Source organism: Talpa occidentalis, unplaced genomic scaffold (assembly GCF_014898055.3).
Source record: "Talpa occidentalis isolate TD23 unplaced genomic scaffold, MPIMG_talOcc4v2.1 talOcc4.4, whole genome shotgun sequence".
Taxonomy (NCBI): Eukaryota; Metazoa; Chordata; class Mammalia; order Eulipotyphla; family Talpidae; genus Talpa; species Talpa occidentalis.
Genome location: NW_023604295.1, coordinates 40,856,686 through 40,871,393, shown reverse-complemented (window position 1 = coordinate 40,871,393; position 14,708 = coordinate 40,856,686). Strand labels below are relative to the sequence as shown.

General features: G+C 38.2%; 1 protein-coding gene across 22 annotated transcripts in view; it reads right to left on the bottom strand.

The window, feature by feature from the left end:
- Positions 1 to 9,367: 9,367 nt before the first annotated feature.
- DLG1 (discs large MAGUK scaffold protein 1) overlaps positions 9,368 to 14,708 on the bottom strand; it is a 193,173-nt gene continuing 187,832 nt past the window's right edge. For all 22 annotated transcript variants that reach the window (XM_037525322.2, XM_054700463.1, XM_037525320.2 and 19 more), the window contains 2 exons: positions 13,072 to 13,163; positions 9,368 to 10,474 (listed from right to left, as the gene is read on the bottom strand). In XM_037525322.2, the coding sequence (XP_037381219.1) occupies positions 10,368 to 10,474; positions 13,072 to 13,163 (199 nt within the window). In that variant the 3' untranslated portion in view covers positions 9,368 to 10,367. The remainder of the gene's footprint in view (positions 10,475 to 13,071; positions 13,164 to 14,708) is intronic.

The following is a 14,708-nucleotide window of genomic DNA, read 5'->3' as shown; positions in this document are numbered from 1 at the left end:
TTCTGGGGTACAGACATAACTGGGTGTACCAGAGGAAGGGGTGGGATGCAATGAGGGAGAATGAGCCAGCAATTTGACCCTGGGACAGCCTTAAAGAGAATCAGAAGTTGTAAGGATAACTTGGTCCTCATCTGGACTCATATTGAGATTAGAAGAGTATTAAAAAAAAAAAAAAGGGCCTCCTCGGTGGTGCAGCGGTTGAGCGGCCACCGGAGGAGGGTCCCGCATGGCGCGCAGACCTCTCCTGCCGCCTGCTGCTCCCCTCGGCAGTGTACTTCGGTTCTTCTGCCTGCTCTGCTCCCCGCTCTGGCTCTGGTGAATTCTCTCACCCTCCCGTGCTTCTGACTGTACCCAGTGCTTGTATAAATAAATAAATAAATCTTAAAAAAAAGAGTATATAAAAATGGAAGAACTGGTTTTACTAACTCTTCTGCAAGATGTTGGGGCCTAAGCAACACTGCTTTGGGACCCCCCAACCCTATAAAATACAGAGTTCTCTTCCACTCTGCCAGAGACACAGCTCTTGTGCTGCAAGGTTCCAGGTGCCCACCAGCATGGAGCTTGCTTGTCAGGAAGCTGAGAATAGTGGCAGATGCAGAGGGTGAAACACACTAAAAATCCCGGGGGGACTCAGAAGGTAGAGGGGGGCCTTTGACAGGGGACAGAGAACTGAGATTGGCAGACGGGGGCTAATGGGAACCTTGGGAAAATTCGTATTTTTTTCATTTGAACAAATCATAATTCATTTTTTTTCTATTTTTATGGAATATAATGCCTTTGACTAAAAACAAATCCAAACAAATTTCATTCAGAGGGACACTTACAAGGGTACACAGAGAAAATAAGGGATGGTGAACATTTGCAGTAACAAATGTAATATCAAAGGACATTGCACTCCTGTTTTTGATATCATTTCACCATATATTGACTCACACCTGAATTGGTATGTGAGTTCAATGGCAGACACTGTGAGTAAAGTACTCTGTAAAAGTATGTTCCCTGTGGGCCTCCCTGGTGGTGCAAGGGGGTAAGACGCAACCTATGAAGCTGGCCGCAGCCTCTGCATCACGAGTTCAATCCCTGGCCAGGGAGATACTCACATGGCGCAGCAGACCTCTCCTGTCTCAACTGCTGCTCCCCTCAGCAGTGTATTTCAGCCAGTCTGCCTGTTCTGTTCCCCACTCTGTCTCTGGTGAATTCTCTCATTACCACCCCCCACCTCTGGCCTGTACCCTAGCTCTTGTATGCATAAATAAATAAATCTTAAAAAAAAAGTATGTTCTCCTATGAAGCTGGACTTAGGGGAAGACCTACTCATTCAAATTCTATGACATTCTCTGTGCAAGCTTTTCAAAGGCAGACCCTGTGCTTATTTTTCTCTGTACTCATCATAGAGCCTTGAACAAGGAGGATAATTCCTAACTGTGAACTGTGAAGACAGAGGACAGTATTAACTAGCCTTAAAGTAGCGCTCGTGCTGCAGAGGGAGAAGGACTAAGAAGAGCTGCAGGATTTGGGAATAGGCGGAAAAAACACAGGAAAAGGAAGTAACTAAATGCATGTGGAATACGATCAGAAGGCAAGCATAGACATGAGCTTTGAAAAAAAAGAGAAAATGCTTTTTCCTCAAAGATAGGAAAGACGAGGGTGGGAGAATCTCCAACTGAGCAGACCTGCCTTACTATTTTAATTGTCAAACTTTAAAAGTTTTTTCCCCTGAAAAATTTCCTTGCAGTCCAATCTTTAAAATATAGAAGGGGATTAAAAGTTTCCAAGATTAACTCTGGAAATACAACTTTATTTATTTATTTATTTTTAAAGATTTATTTATTTATACAAGCACTGGGTACAGTCAGAAGCGTGGGAGGGTGAGAGAATTCACCAGAGCCAGAGCGGGGAGCAGAGCAGGCAGAAGGACCGAAGTACACTGCTGAGGGGAGCAGCGGGCGGCAGGAGAGGTCTGCGCGGCATGTGGGACCCTCCTCTGGTGGCCGGGGAGCAGCCGGGGATCAAACCCGGGCTGCAGAAGCTGCGGGCAGCTTCGCAACCCAGCGCTCAACCGCTGCGCCACCGGGAGGCCCTGGAAATACAACTTTAAAGCCATTAGTACATGTCCATCCATTTCACTGACTGTAAGATTTATTTATTTATTTATTTATGGATACAAGAGCTGGGGTACAGGCCAGGGGTGCGGGGGTGAGAGGATTCACCAGAGACAGAGTGGGGAACAGAACAGGTGGACTGACTGAAATACACTGCTGAGAGGAGCAGTGGGCAAGACAGGAGAGGTCAGCTGTGCCATGTGGGTAACTCCTTGGCCAGCTGGGGATTGAACTCATGCTGCAGTGGTTGCAGACAGCTTCACAGTGCTGTGCTTAAACCTTTGTGCCACCAGGGAGGCCCTGACTGCAGGATTTAATTTGAGTTGAACCCAGTATAAAAGGAGGTGAAGAGTAAAGAAATAAAATCAAGAATTAGTGGCTCTGTCACTAAGACTTTCAGAGAAATTATTCATACCCCAGCTACTTCCAAGGTGGAGTTTGGATGACTTCTCATAAAAAAGCATAGATACAGAGAAAAAGCACAACACATGCTCAGGAAGGGAACCAGAAAGGAAAGGACTATAATTACACCAAAAAAAAAAAAAATTAACTGATGCAGATTTTGTAGTCAGTCCTTTTTACCCACCTCCTCCCTCTTCCCCTCAACGCCACCAAATTGCAAGTGAAGTCATTGCTAACACTTATACAAGCCTGTGGGCCATTAAAAGCAGTGAAGGCGCCATGCTGCACAGAAGCCTCAGGCTCTGGGCAAGAGCAGGTGCACTCCAGTCACCTGCATGGTCTCAGCTGGGGCAGGAACACGTGGAGAAGCCACCTAACCCGAGACAAGCCAGGTTACTCCTAGAGCGGTGAAAGCAGCACATGGAGCATCGGCCTAGGGTTAGGTGGGCGCTTAGGAAGTACTGCAGGAATTTAAGTATCAAGGGGTATAATTGGGAAGACTTTCTGCAGGAGGAGGAAATTACGGTGGGCTTTGAAGGGAGGTAGGGTTTTGGAAAGAGGATTTGGGTTAGGAAGGATGCAGTTAGCAAGGTGGGATCGCATGACCAAGGACCACAAGACAAGCACTGCAGAGGGTGTGTGCGAGGCGGGCAGGGGAGGTAGGTTGTGATAGCACATGTGATTTAGGGACCACATACCGTGTTGCAGAACTACGCCTTAAAGCTCAGTTAATTAGTTTAGATTTAGGATCCATGAAGGTGACTGAGGAAGAGCACAATCCAAGTCCCATTTTAAAAGTCATCTTGCAGCCAAATCAGCAAGGAAGTAAATTAGATGCTGGAAGATGACTTAAGGGGCCACTGCTGTAATAAGGGCCTGGGGGCGAGGGTGAGTCAAGGACTCGATTAGAGTGATGACAGTGGAAATGAGAGCAAGAAAAATAGGACATGGAGGAAGAATCAACAGGATCCGGTAACCGGCTATTTGGGGAAGAGAAATGTCAGGAAATACGAAGGTTAAATTTCGGAGATCAAGAGAACATTCTATTAAATATGACTATTATTAGCCCTTGGGAGAAAAATAGTTAAAAAGTTAGCTTTTTTTTTTTTCCTAGTAAGGGTAAATGAGGAGTCAGATAAATTAGATTTGAGCCAAGCACTTTCAGAGAAAGGGAGCTCTTATCAAGTGGTAGATATTCTAGTCTTAAATACCACCAGGGAAGTAGATATTTTTGATCAAACAACTCTTACAAGATTTAGAAAACCTTTTTGTAGAGATTCATAGTGTGGAACATATGGGACTTCCATACACTTCGTTTTCTCTTTAGCCCTCCCATCTGTGAGCTAAATGAACCTAATTTTAGATATCCTAAAGAAAGATTTATCACTCATTCTTTTCTTCCATCAGAAAATTCAACTGTATCTTGTTTCACACACTGTTCTGTGCACTGACTTCTTTATCATTAAAAAAATTAATCGACTATAGTTAAAAGCTGTTCCAGTGAAGTTGGTCATTATTGTTGATTAGTAGACATAGGGATAAATATATGCTCTATATGAGTAGTTTATTCCTTCTCTGGGTAAACACTAGTGAGTCCTAAGGTTTAGTCTAGAATCTAAAGGAATAACCCATATTTTGGTAAACACAGGAGAAACAAAAGTCACACTGTGATAGAAATAGGGAAGACAGGGCAATGTGCTATCTGCATATAGAAAGGTCAACTGTCAAACGAATCAGGAAGGGGGCCAGCACAAGACTTATTTTGTTAACCACACATTAGCAATATTTAAGATGCACTGAGGTTACCACCGAAAGAAAACTGGTAGTTAATAATGAAAAACAAGACAAAACAAACTACAATCCTTTGCTGTTCAACATACCAGCTTTTCTTAAAAGATTAGGGCTTTCTCTCCACGGACTGTTTTCTAAATTTTAAGTCTACGAGACAATTTGAAGTTTAACAAATGACTTACTTTCATTTGTTGCTCAAACTGTTTTCTTCTTATTTATTACTGTTCTGAAAAGACAATTTCTCTGAGGACACCAGCAATGAGAATCAGTCACTGGCACCTCCACCTACTGGATCATCTCAGTTATTCCTGAGAACTTGAAATTACAAAAAAATACTGAATTCCTTATTCTTGTAGTCTCTTACTTTAGGCACAGATATGTCCTGTAACCTGGCACTTGGGATGTCTTATTTCGCATTTAAAGTTTGTTTTAGGGTCACAGGATCTTGTGCAATTGCAAAAATCTGTGGGTGCTCGTTGTGGACGTGGAGGTGGGGTGGGGTAGGGCCTGTCATGGCTGTCAGCATTAGAAACCTGTTTCTGGTTCTCCTCTTTGTTGTAGATGTAGAGTGGCGAAGAAGCACAAAACCATAGGGGAAAAATTTTATAATTCAAAGTCCTTCAAACAGTGAATGGATAAATGAATGGTAGTACATTCATACAATGGAATAGTGTTCAGCAATTAAGAACAGCAGATGATTGATACATGCAGCAATGTGACTGGCTCATCAATGCATTTTACTAAATGAACAAAGCCACACCCAAACACTACATGATTCTATTTATTTGACGTTCTGGGAAAGACGAGACTGTAGGCATGGAGAACAGGTCAGTGGTGGTAAGAAGTTGGGGATGGGAGGGGAACTGACTATATAGGGGCAAGCATGAATTTTGGGAGGATGGAACTGTTTTGAATTCTAGATTGTGGGGGTGGTTACATAACTATGCATATCAAAAATTCAGTTATACATCAGAGTGAATTTTCCTGTACATAAATAAAAAAATCATAAAGTTAGTATAATGGTTTCCCTTAGGGTAGGACTAGAGACTAGGAGGGAGCTGAGGAGGCCATTTGGGATGCAGGTCGTGCTCCTTTTTGTTTCATGCTGATTGTTACAATGGTGATGTTAGCTTGTAAAAATTCATGGAGTATAGCTACACTTATATTAATGTATTTTATAAATGTATGTTGTACTTAAAAAATAAAACAGGGGGGCCTCCCCGGTGGCGCAGCAGTTGAGCGCTGGGTTGCGAAGCTGCCCGCGGCCTCTGCGGCGCCGGCGCCGGTTCGATCCCCGGCTGCTCCCCGGCCACCCGAGGAGGATCCCACATGGTGCGCAGACCTCTCCTGCCACCCGCTGCTCCCCTCAGCAGTGTACTTCGGTCCTTCTGCCTGCTCTGCTCTCCGCTCTGGCTCTGGTGAATTCTCTCACCCTCCCGCGCTTCTGACTGTACCCAGTGCATGTATAAACAAAACAAACAAACAAAATAAATAAATAACATGCTAAAAAAAAAAAATAAATAAAACAGGGGAAGAGGATGCTAGCCTTCACTATCCTCTGGTTTCCTCTTGTTTAATACTCCTATATTTGTTTCTAAAAACCTCAGACACTACTACTAGTTCTGTTCACAATACTGTTTAATAGACCAGAATTGTTTTGCCAGCTCTCAGGTAGCCATATTTGCATGTGCATTAGAGAAAGAGTTGGTAGTGGGAAGCAGTGACTATTCTATTCTTGGTCAAATGGAAAGAAAGAAAATGCATTTTATCTGGAAGATTTAAGTAATTTTTTAAAGATGTTTCTAGAACCTCAATAATTAACATTCTGGAGAACTGCTAGGGGCTAATGGGTCTAACACTGCAAATATGTGAGAATGAATCTTTGTTTTCAGCTCTATGTTTAAGGTTGAACTGGGGGTAGGTTACAGCATTTGTCAGAGTAGTGATCCTCAGAAGAGATAAGCAAAATGATTAAAGGGACTGAAATGTAAATACTTTAACCGAGTCAAAGAAAATTTCTCTATAGGTGATGAAGAATGGTTGGACCATATTCTCTCAGTCTTCTGCTACCAACTATATACTCCCTTGAGAGACAGGGAAAAATAGGTACTGAGAGTCAAGTATCAGATGCAGTGATACATGTTTTACACACATGACTTTACTGACCCTTTTCTTGCAAGTGGTTATTCAAACCCCATTTAAAATAAGATTAATCTTGTACAAAAGGGAATTGGAATAAATTCCAGGCTTCGAATTCAAAAGGAAAGGGAATTTTTAGAATGTGCTATGTGTTAGGCCCCTTTGTAATCTCAAAATATCTTAATTTTACAGACAAGTAAACAGAAAGAGGGATGGCATGACTTGCCCAAGATTAGTTACATAACCAGTAAGTGGCACAGCTGGCATTCAAATCAAGCTCTGATTCCACAGCTCACATTCTTCACATTATAGTGCTCTACTACCAAAGCCAACGACAACGTGAATTCTGGAGAGGGATAAATTGTGTCTTCAACATTGGACTAAAACACCAAATAATCTAAACTTAGGTCAGAAAAGTGGTATTTGTTGTTTTTCTCTGATATTTTCAAACCCAAATATATCAATGAAATCTCTAAAGTATAATGATATTTACTCTTTTTAAAAATAAGTAATTTAAACCTCCACTGACTGAATACCCACCAACTTCTGCTCACAGAATGGGAGGAAAAGGAACTGATATGGTGCAAAAACCACTGTTCCAGGAGCCTGGAGTTACAGGTCTAATCCTGGCTCTTTTCCTGACTTCAAGAGTAACTAAATAAATCTTAAAAAAAAAAAAAAAGAGTAACTCAAGACACAGGGATCTCTGGGATTACATTTCCACATATAAATGAAGAGTATTCAAGGTGAGAATTTTGGAAGGCAATTGCTCACTCTAATACTGTAGAAAATACAATTTCCTCATTATTAAAATCTCCAAATTGCCATTGCTGACACTTACATACTATGTAGCACTTTAGCAGGTATTTGCTAACCAGTGTGTATTCTGCTGGAATGAATGTGACAGGTTTGCTTCTATCAGCTTTTGCAGAACCCTGAGCTGATGATGTAGTCCCATTTGAGGCATTTTTATTTTTGTCGACTATTTCATAAAACATTGAAGATAGTGTTATTCCTTGTGTATTAATTAAAACAGTGGGCTTTTCCCCAATGAATACTATTCCATTTTTGGTTCTAAAGAGGTTCTTTCCTAGTATGTCATTGTGATAGTGCTAGGCTGACTTGCTTCCCAGAGTCATTTCAACTGTGATGGGGATAACTCATTCTATGGGTCTGTCCTTTCTAATTGTGTCAGTCTGGGTAAGGTAAAGGAACTTCTTCCAAGTCTTTATCTGCAAAGGGATACTAACATAACATAATTGAAACCATAGGCCTTACATAGTCGAGGCTGAATAATACGGCAGCATGGTATATTAGAGAGAACTTGGGGCAGAGACTTGGATACAAATACCAAGCACTGTCACATACTAGGTTAAGTCATTTGAGGCAAGGGATTTCACTTAAGCCATACACGGGGTTAGTAACTCTTTCTTTTTAAGAAATTAAATGGGGCCTCCCCGGTGGCGCAGCGGTTGAGCGCTGGGTTGCAAAGCTGCCCGCAGCCTCTGCAGCGCCGGTTCGATCCCCGGCTGCTCCCCGGCCACCAGAGGAGGGTCCCACATGGCGCGCAGACCTCTACTGCTGCCCGCTGCTCCCCTCAACAGTGTACTTCGGGCCTTCTGCCTGCTCTGCTCCCCACTCTGGCTCTGGTGAATTCTCTCACCCTCCCGCGCTTCTGGCTGTGCCCAGTGCTTGTATAAATAAAATAAATAAAAATAATTAAATCTTTAAAAAAAAAAAAAGAAAAGAAATTAAATGATAATATATTGAAAGTACATTAGTACTTTTAATTCTGTACAATCTGAAAGCTGTACCGAAGTATTTCCTTACAAGAAAACCATTTAAAAAGAACATCTAGAAAGTAATGTAATATCTATTTTAACACATAAATGATATCATTTTATAACCGCATGGTATCTTATGTGGCCAGTAAATACCTCAAAATGGCTTATGTCAGGTTCTATAAGGTGATTTCTGGGGTTCCTGAGAGTATAACAATTTTCCTCAAGTATGTTGTTTGGTAATAACCCATCATAATTAGTGTAACAGCCATCACATATGTTTCAATGTGTTAACACTCAATTCCAAAACCTACTGAAGAAAATTGGATTAGGTTGCCCAATGGCTTGTGAATTCAGTTTATAAATTATGTGATGCCCCAAACTGTTGCAAGAAAATGTAAGCTTCAGAATTCAAGACACATTTGACATATAGATTTTACAATAAAGTTTATTAGCTGTTCTCCTCTTTCTCATAAATGGAATGGATCATGATGATAATTCTTACAAACCAGTACTTGTTTAAGAAATTGTAATGCAGAGGTTGTCAATAACACATATTTAATAAACAACTCCAAAAAAGCAATGGGAAGCCAAACAATGATATAAAAAAATCAAAGAATTGATTTCTGAAATCATATCTACCTTTCACTAAAATTTCTTAAAATTGCTCTTCATGAAGATCTGTGCAACTCTAGTGCAGAGCAGATACGAGATATGAAAGGTGCAGTCTGAGGGGAAAACACTCACACATGGGACTTCTGTCTGTTTTCCTAATAATGAAAGGAGGAGAACTAGAAGGAGAACCAGAGGACCAGATCTAAACCCGTAGACAAGGAACAACAGTAACAAAAAACAAAAACAAAAAACAAATCAGTAACCATTTGGAAACTTTTGTAGAAAAGAGGAGAACATGCCCATACTTTTACTTGTAATCTAATTTCCCTAAAGGTTTCTTTCCATAACCACCATACCCCTGTTTCAATTCACATGATTAAGGACGATAAAGTCTAATCAGTTATTATTTAATTTAAAAACCAAACAAAAAGTTAAGAGTAGGTGGCAAAAGAAAAAAATATATTTTAAATATATATATATGTTTGTGTGTGTGTGCAACTATGTAAAGAAAATAATTCCCATAGTTACAGAGTTTAGTTAAAGAAAGTTTTATATATATTTATATATATTTTATTATAACAAAATAGGCAGTTATTGTGGGTAAAATATTCATTAAAATCTGACCCCTAAGAATACATTTAAAATTTTAGACTATGAATTGGACTCCTTTTCCATTGCTTTAATGCTTACTAAATCACCATGTAATATCTGCTGTGTCTGTATTTATATTGATCACATTTTCTCGACCTTATGTATAAAAGGTGAGCGTCCCTAGCACCTAAACACGGCCTCAATTCAGAAGATGTGATGATCACAATGTATGAATGATTTCTGTAAGACACTATAAATAGTGTTGCACAAGTAGATTAAAAACATTTAAACATTATTATTCCTAGCAAATGTACTGGGAAAAAAAACCTCAAACAATAAGACTTTAAGAGTTCATATGAAAAATGAATATCCCTCGTGAAATTAAAGTTAACCCAGACATTAATTTTGAAATTAAAAAACATATATTTTCCTTATTTGTCTAATATGAAATATTTGCTTTGATAACAGAGGTCAATTGAGAAAAGGACTTGAAAGCTAATATACTGGCCAAACCATGCTATTAAAGTTAAGCATGCACTGATGCTCAAATTTACTAAATCACTGATTAAAACCACTTTTCTTTCATTTATATTGAAATTTGAAAAGAATGTATATAAAGCTTTTCTGAAAATCTCTTAAAGTTACTTTCCCTTAAACATTAAGGAATTTTACCACAATTTCCCCGTTTCCCCAAATTCTTAATAGCTGGTCAGGCCATTCCATCTTCAGTTCTGCAAAATGGCCATCAACCAATAGTGACAGAAAGTAATACAGACGCTGCAACTTGAAGGAGACTCTAGATGTGAAAAATAAGTGCAACTACAGACCGCAATGAGAAGGATACCAATCAACATGAAGGAGTGTTGGAGACAGAATCCAGAAGGAAAAGGGCAAAATGTCAAAATAAAAAAGATGTGGAAAAAGAGAAACAGAGAAATATTAGTCCTCATAACTTTTCTTTTGCTGGAACCCAGATGTAAGGACCAGACTGTTCTTCTATGATCTGCTTCACCTGGTTGTAAATATCTTCCAGCGTATCTCCCTGTACAATAGCTGTAAGGGAAGAAACAAAATCAGGAACCTCCATTAATTGTCTATTGTCACCATTATAATTATTGGTAAAATAGTAGAAACTAAATGTTAGATAGTTACTCATTCAGGGAGAGAAATACTACTTGGGCACTGTTTGCTTAGTAAAAACTGCTCATTTCATTAATTTTCCAATTAGTGTAATATAAAAATTTTAATATAAATAATAGATCAAAAAATGAGATTTAGTGATTTTTACATTGCTTATTTTTGGTTCTTTTATCACCTCAAAATATACTCACTTTATTCTTTAAAGAAATTCACAGAAATTTCCTTAATTTTCCTGATCCTCATATATGTATACAGAAAAAAAAAAGAATGAAGTGCCACAGAGAGCAAGCATGGTTACTTTTTAATTTTAATCTGAGGGATAGTACTTTAGAGGATTACAGATGATTACAGATTTATAGATTTCTTCAGTATGCCAATAATGGTCAGGTAGGTGAACTGAGATACAAAATCTGACTTTTCAGTGGCCAGATACTATTAAAATCAATGTTAGGTAGTTTTTTTGCTGTTTGAAATAATGTCTGAATAAAAAAGTGGTAACAATTACTGACAACTAAGTCTTTGGAAGCAGCTGGAGTCCAGTGGTCTGTGAGGAGGTGAGGTTAAAAAAACAAAAAGTCCAAAAAGGTCCCCTGAAGTATCAGCAGACAGCATTAAGCATGAATAACTTTTTAATAAAATCAGAGAATGCTTTTATATATATATAAAATATTTATATTATATATATATATGTAAATTCAGGATCTTAAATAAGTCATTTATTATTAAACTAAAAGAAAAACTCCAGTGATTTTAGAGAAGCAACACAGATGTAGATTTCTATACTCTCAAAACCTATTGTAAAATAGCAAATGGAGATTTCAAATAAAACTGTCTATTTGGTGACTGAGATTACTCATGCCTAATTAGGAGGGTGTAAGTGTATCAGGAGATCTTATAACATATATGGCTAAAGATGCCTGAATAACCAAAAAATTGTAAATAACATAATATTCAGTGGTATCAGCTTTGTGAGAATTCATATTTTGTGCTAATATAGACATTCCTTAATGTCTCTGAAGATATATGTACTATAACAAAATATTTGGTTCATCAGTTTGGCTTCCTGATGTACTCCAATAGCATGGGACAGAATCCAAAGTACCTCATAGTTGAGGTCAACAACTGCATATATTGTCTTATTTCAGGAGGAAAGAATTATTCAAGAATTAGTTTGGGAAACATATTTTGCTTACTTTGTACATTCAGTAATGAAATGACTAGTAAATGAGTTTCTTCTCAGGAGGGAATAGAGATCCATAAGATCATGCAGGCACTTTAACCAAGGGATCAAACTAACATCACCAGTAATGGTACAATTTAATGTCACAGACGTCCCTCTATGATGCATAGAGATAGGTAATACCATCATTTCTTTGGTATTCCTGCCTAAAATGCGTAACCTATATCTAGTCACAAGAAAACAGCAGACAAATCCAAACTGAGGGAAAGATATTCTACAAAGCAATTGGACTTTTACTCATAAAAATGTCAAAGTCATGAGTAACAAGATTGAGAAACTACTCCAGATGAAAGGAGACTAGAGATATGAAAACTTCATGCAACATGTGGTATTGGATTTGATCCTGAAACTGGAAAAAGCATTTTTTTCCTTTTTGTTTTAAAGGCATTTATTGGAATGGCTGACAAAATAGGAGTAATACCTGTAGTTAGACGACATTATCAATATTAACTTTCCTGATTTTGGTAATAGCACAATGATTATAAAAGAAAATGTCTTTTTTAAAATTTCTTGAGAAATATATACTGAGGTATTTAGTGGCTAAAGGGTAGCTGTCTGCAACTTACTATTTAAATGTTTCAGAAAAAATTATAAATTTGATAATTATAAACGTCAAATTATAAATGTGATAAAATTATCAATGTAATAAAATGTTAACATTTGGAGAAAATAGGTAAAAAGTAAGAATTGTCAGAACTATTTTTGTGATTTTTCTATAAGTCTTAAATAGATTAAAGAAGCACATGACTGCAACATAATGATGTTATGGTACTGTTAATATGTTAATATTGGCAGATCATTATTTCAAACAAACAACAAAAAACCTCCAAAGATACCTAAGGAATAATTTAAATCACAAAATGAACAAGGGAACATTATTTGGAATTGCTATCCATTCTTTTTAGACAAGTAATATCTTAAAATGGGTCAAAATTTATAAGGGATAAAGAATAAACAAAACAAATGGAAAAGAAAAACAATTATAAAAGATAAGGTCAATTTCACAGAAAAAACTAAGCCTTAGAATCTGTTTTTCTTTGGTCAAGTGTGAATTATTTCTGTACATGTCTTAATCAACAACCTAAGAAACACTAAATTTCAAGATTCTCTCACCACTGTCTAGGCAGATGAATAATTCTGAAAATGATACTGCTAATTATTAATTACTCCTGGCAGATGTGGGCATAGTTCAAAATTCATTTCAATAGTCAGCTCAGTGGGCTCCACAGCAAAATTCTATCAAAAGCATACTCCTACACATGATGCCAACCTGTGAAATGTTCAGTAAACTCTTGTTCCAGTTTCATGGCTCTTTCAAACGTCTTTCTGGCTTGTTCTTCTGTTACACGCTTATTCATTTCTCTATGCAAATAAATTTATAAATTGGCAATTACTACATTAGAATACTTTTTGAATATGACAAGTGAGAGAAGACACATAAAACATAAAATCATGAAAAGTTGAGCTCTGTTGAGAATGTCATTTAAAAACTAGACTTAGTCACTGAAAATGTAACTTTATTCTTGGAATGACACAAGGATTTCGATACATTTTTGTATTGGCTCAAGGCAGTCAAAATATTAACTTGACAGTTTTGACTTAGATGAAAAATTGACATTAAAATGACTTACAAATCTACCTATCAATTTATAGATAATAAAGGAGACAAATGTGACATCTTCAACACCACCATCAGAAGGTAGTCACCTAAATACAGTTAGGGGAAAACTTGGCAGAATAAATGACTTGGTTTCTTAAATAGAAAAAAAAAAAAAAAGTCAAAAATCAACTGACCACATATGTGAGAATTTATTTTTAGGCTTTCTTTTCTATTCCATTGGTCAGTACGTCTGTCGTTAGGCCAACAACACAACACAACATTTGGATTACTGTAGCTTTGTAGTAAATTTTGACATCACGAAGTATGGATCCTCTAGTTTTATTACTACTATTATTTTTTAATAATACAAGAGCTGGGATACAGGCCAGAGGTGTGTGTGTGGGTGGTGGTGGTGGTGAAAGGATTCACCAGAGACAGAGTGGAAACAGAACAGGCAGACTGGCTGAAGTACACTGCTGAGGGGAGCAGCAGGCGAGACAGGAGAGGTCTGCTATGCCATGTGGGTAGCTCCCTGGCCAACTGGGGATTGAACTGGTGCTGCAGAGGCTGTGGATAATTTCATAGGTTGCGTCTTAACCCCCTGCACCACCAGGGAGGCCTCTACTTTTATTATTTTTAAAAACTGTTTCAGGTATACAGAAGTGCTCTAAGATTCCATATAAATTTTAGTATGGATTTTTCTATTTCTGAAAAAAGTATCACTGGGATTTTGATAGGGATTGCACTGAATCTGTAGATTGCTTTGGATAGGATTGAGACTTTATATTATTAAGACTGCCAATCCATTAACATGGAATGTATGTCCCATTTTATGTTTTCTTTCTCTCTTTTTTTTTAAATAAGATTTCCCCTTCAAACAACTTTTTTTTTTTAAATAAACTTATTATTTTTTCTTTTTTTTTTTTTCTTTTTTTTTTTTTTTTTATTATTTTTTTTTTTTTTTGCGAGTCAGGGTCTCGCTATGTTGCCCAGGCTGGAGTGCAGTGGCTATTCACAGGCGCGATCCCACTACTGATCAGCACGGGAGTTTTGACCTGCTCCGTTTCCGACCTGGGCCGGTTCACCCCTCCTTAGGCAACCTGGTGGTCCCCCGCTCCCGGGAGGTCACCATATTGATGCCGAACTTAGTGCGGACACCCGATCGGCATAGCGCACTGCAGCCCAGAACTCCTGGACTCAAGCGATCCTCCTGCCTCTGCCTCCCGAGTAGCTGGGACTACAGGCGCGCGCCACCACGCCCGGCAACTTATTATTTTTTAAAGATTTATTTAGTTATACAAGAACCA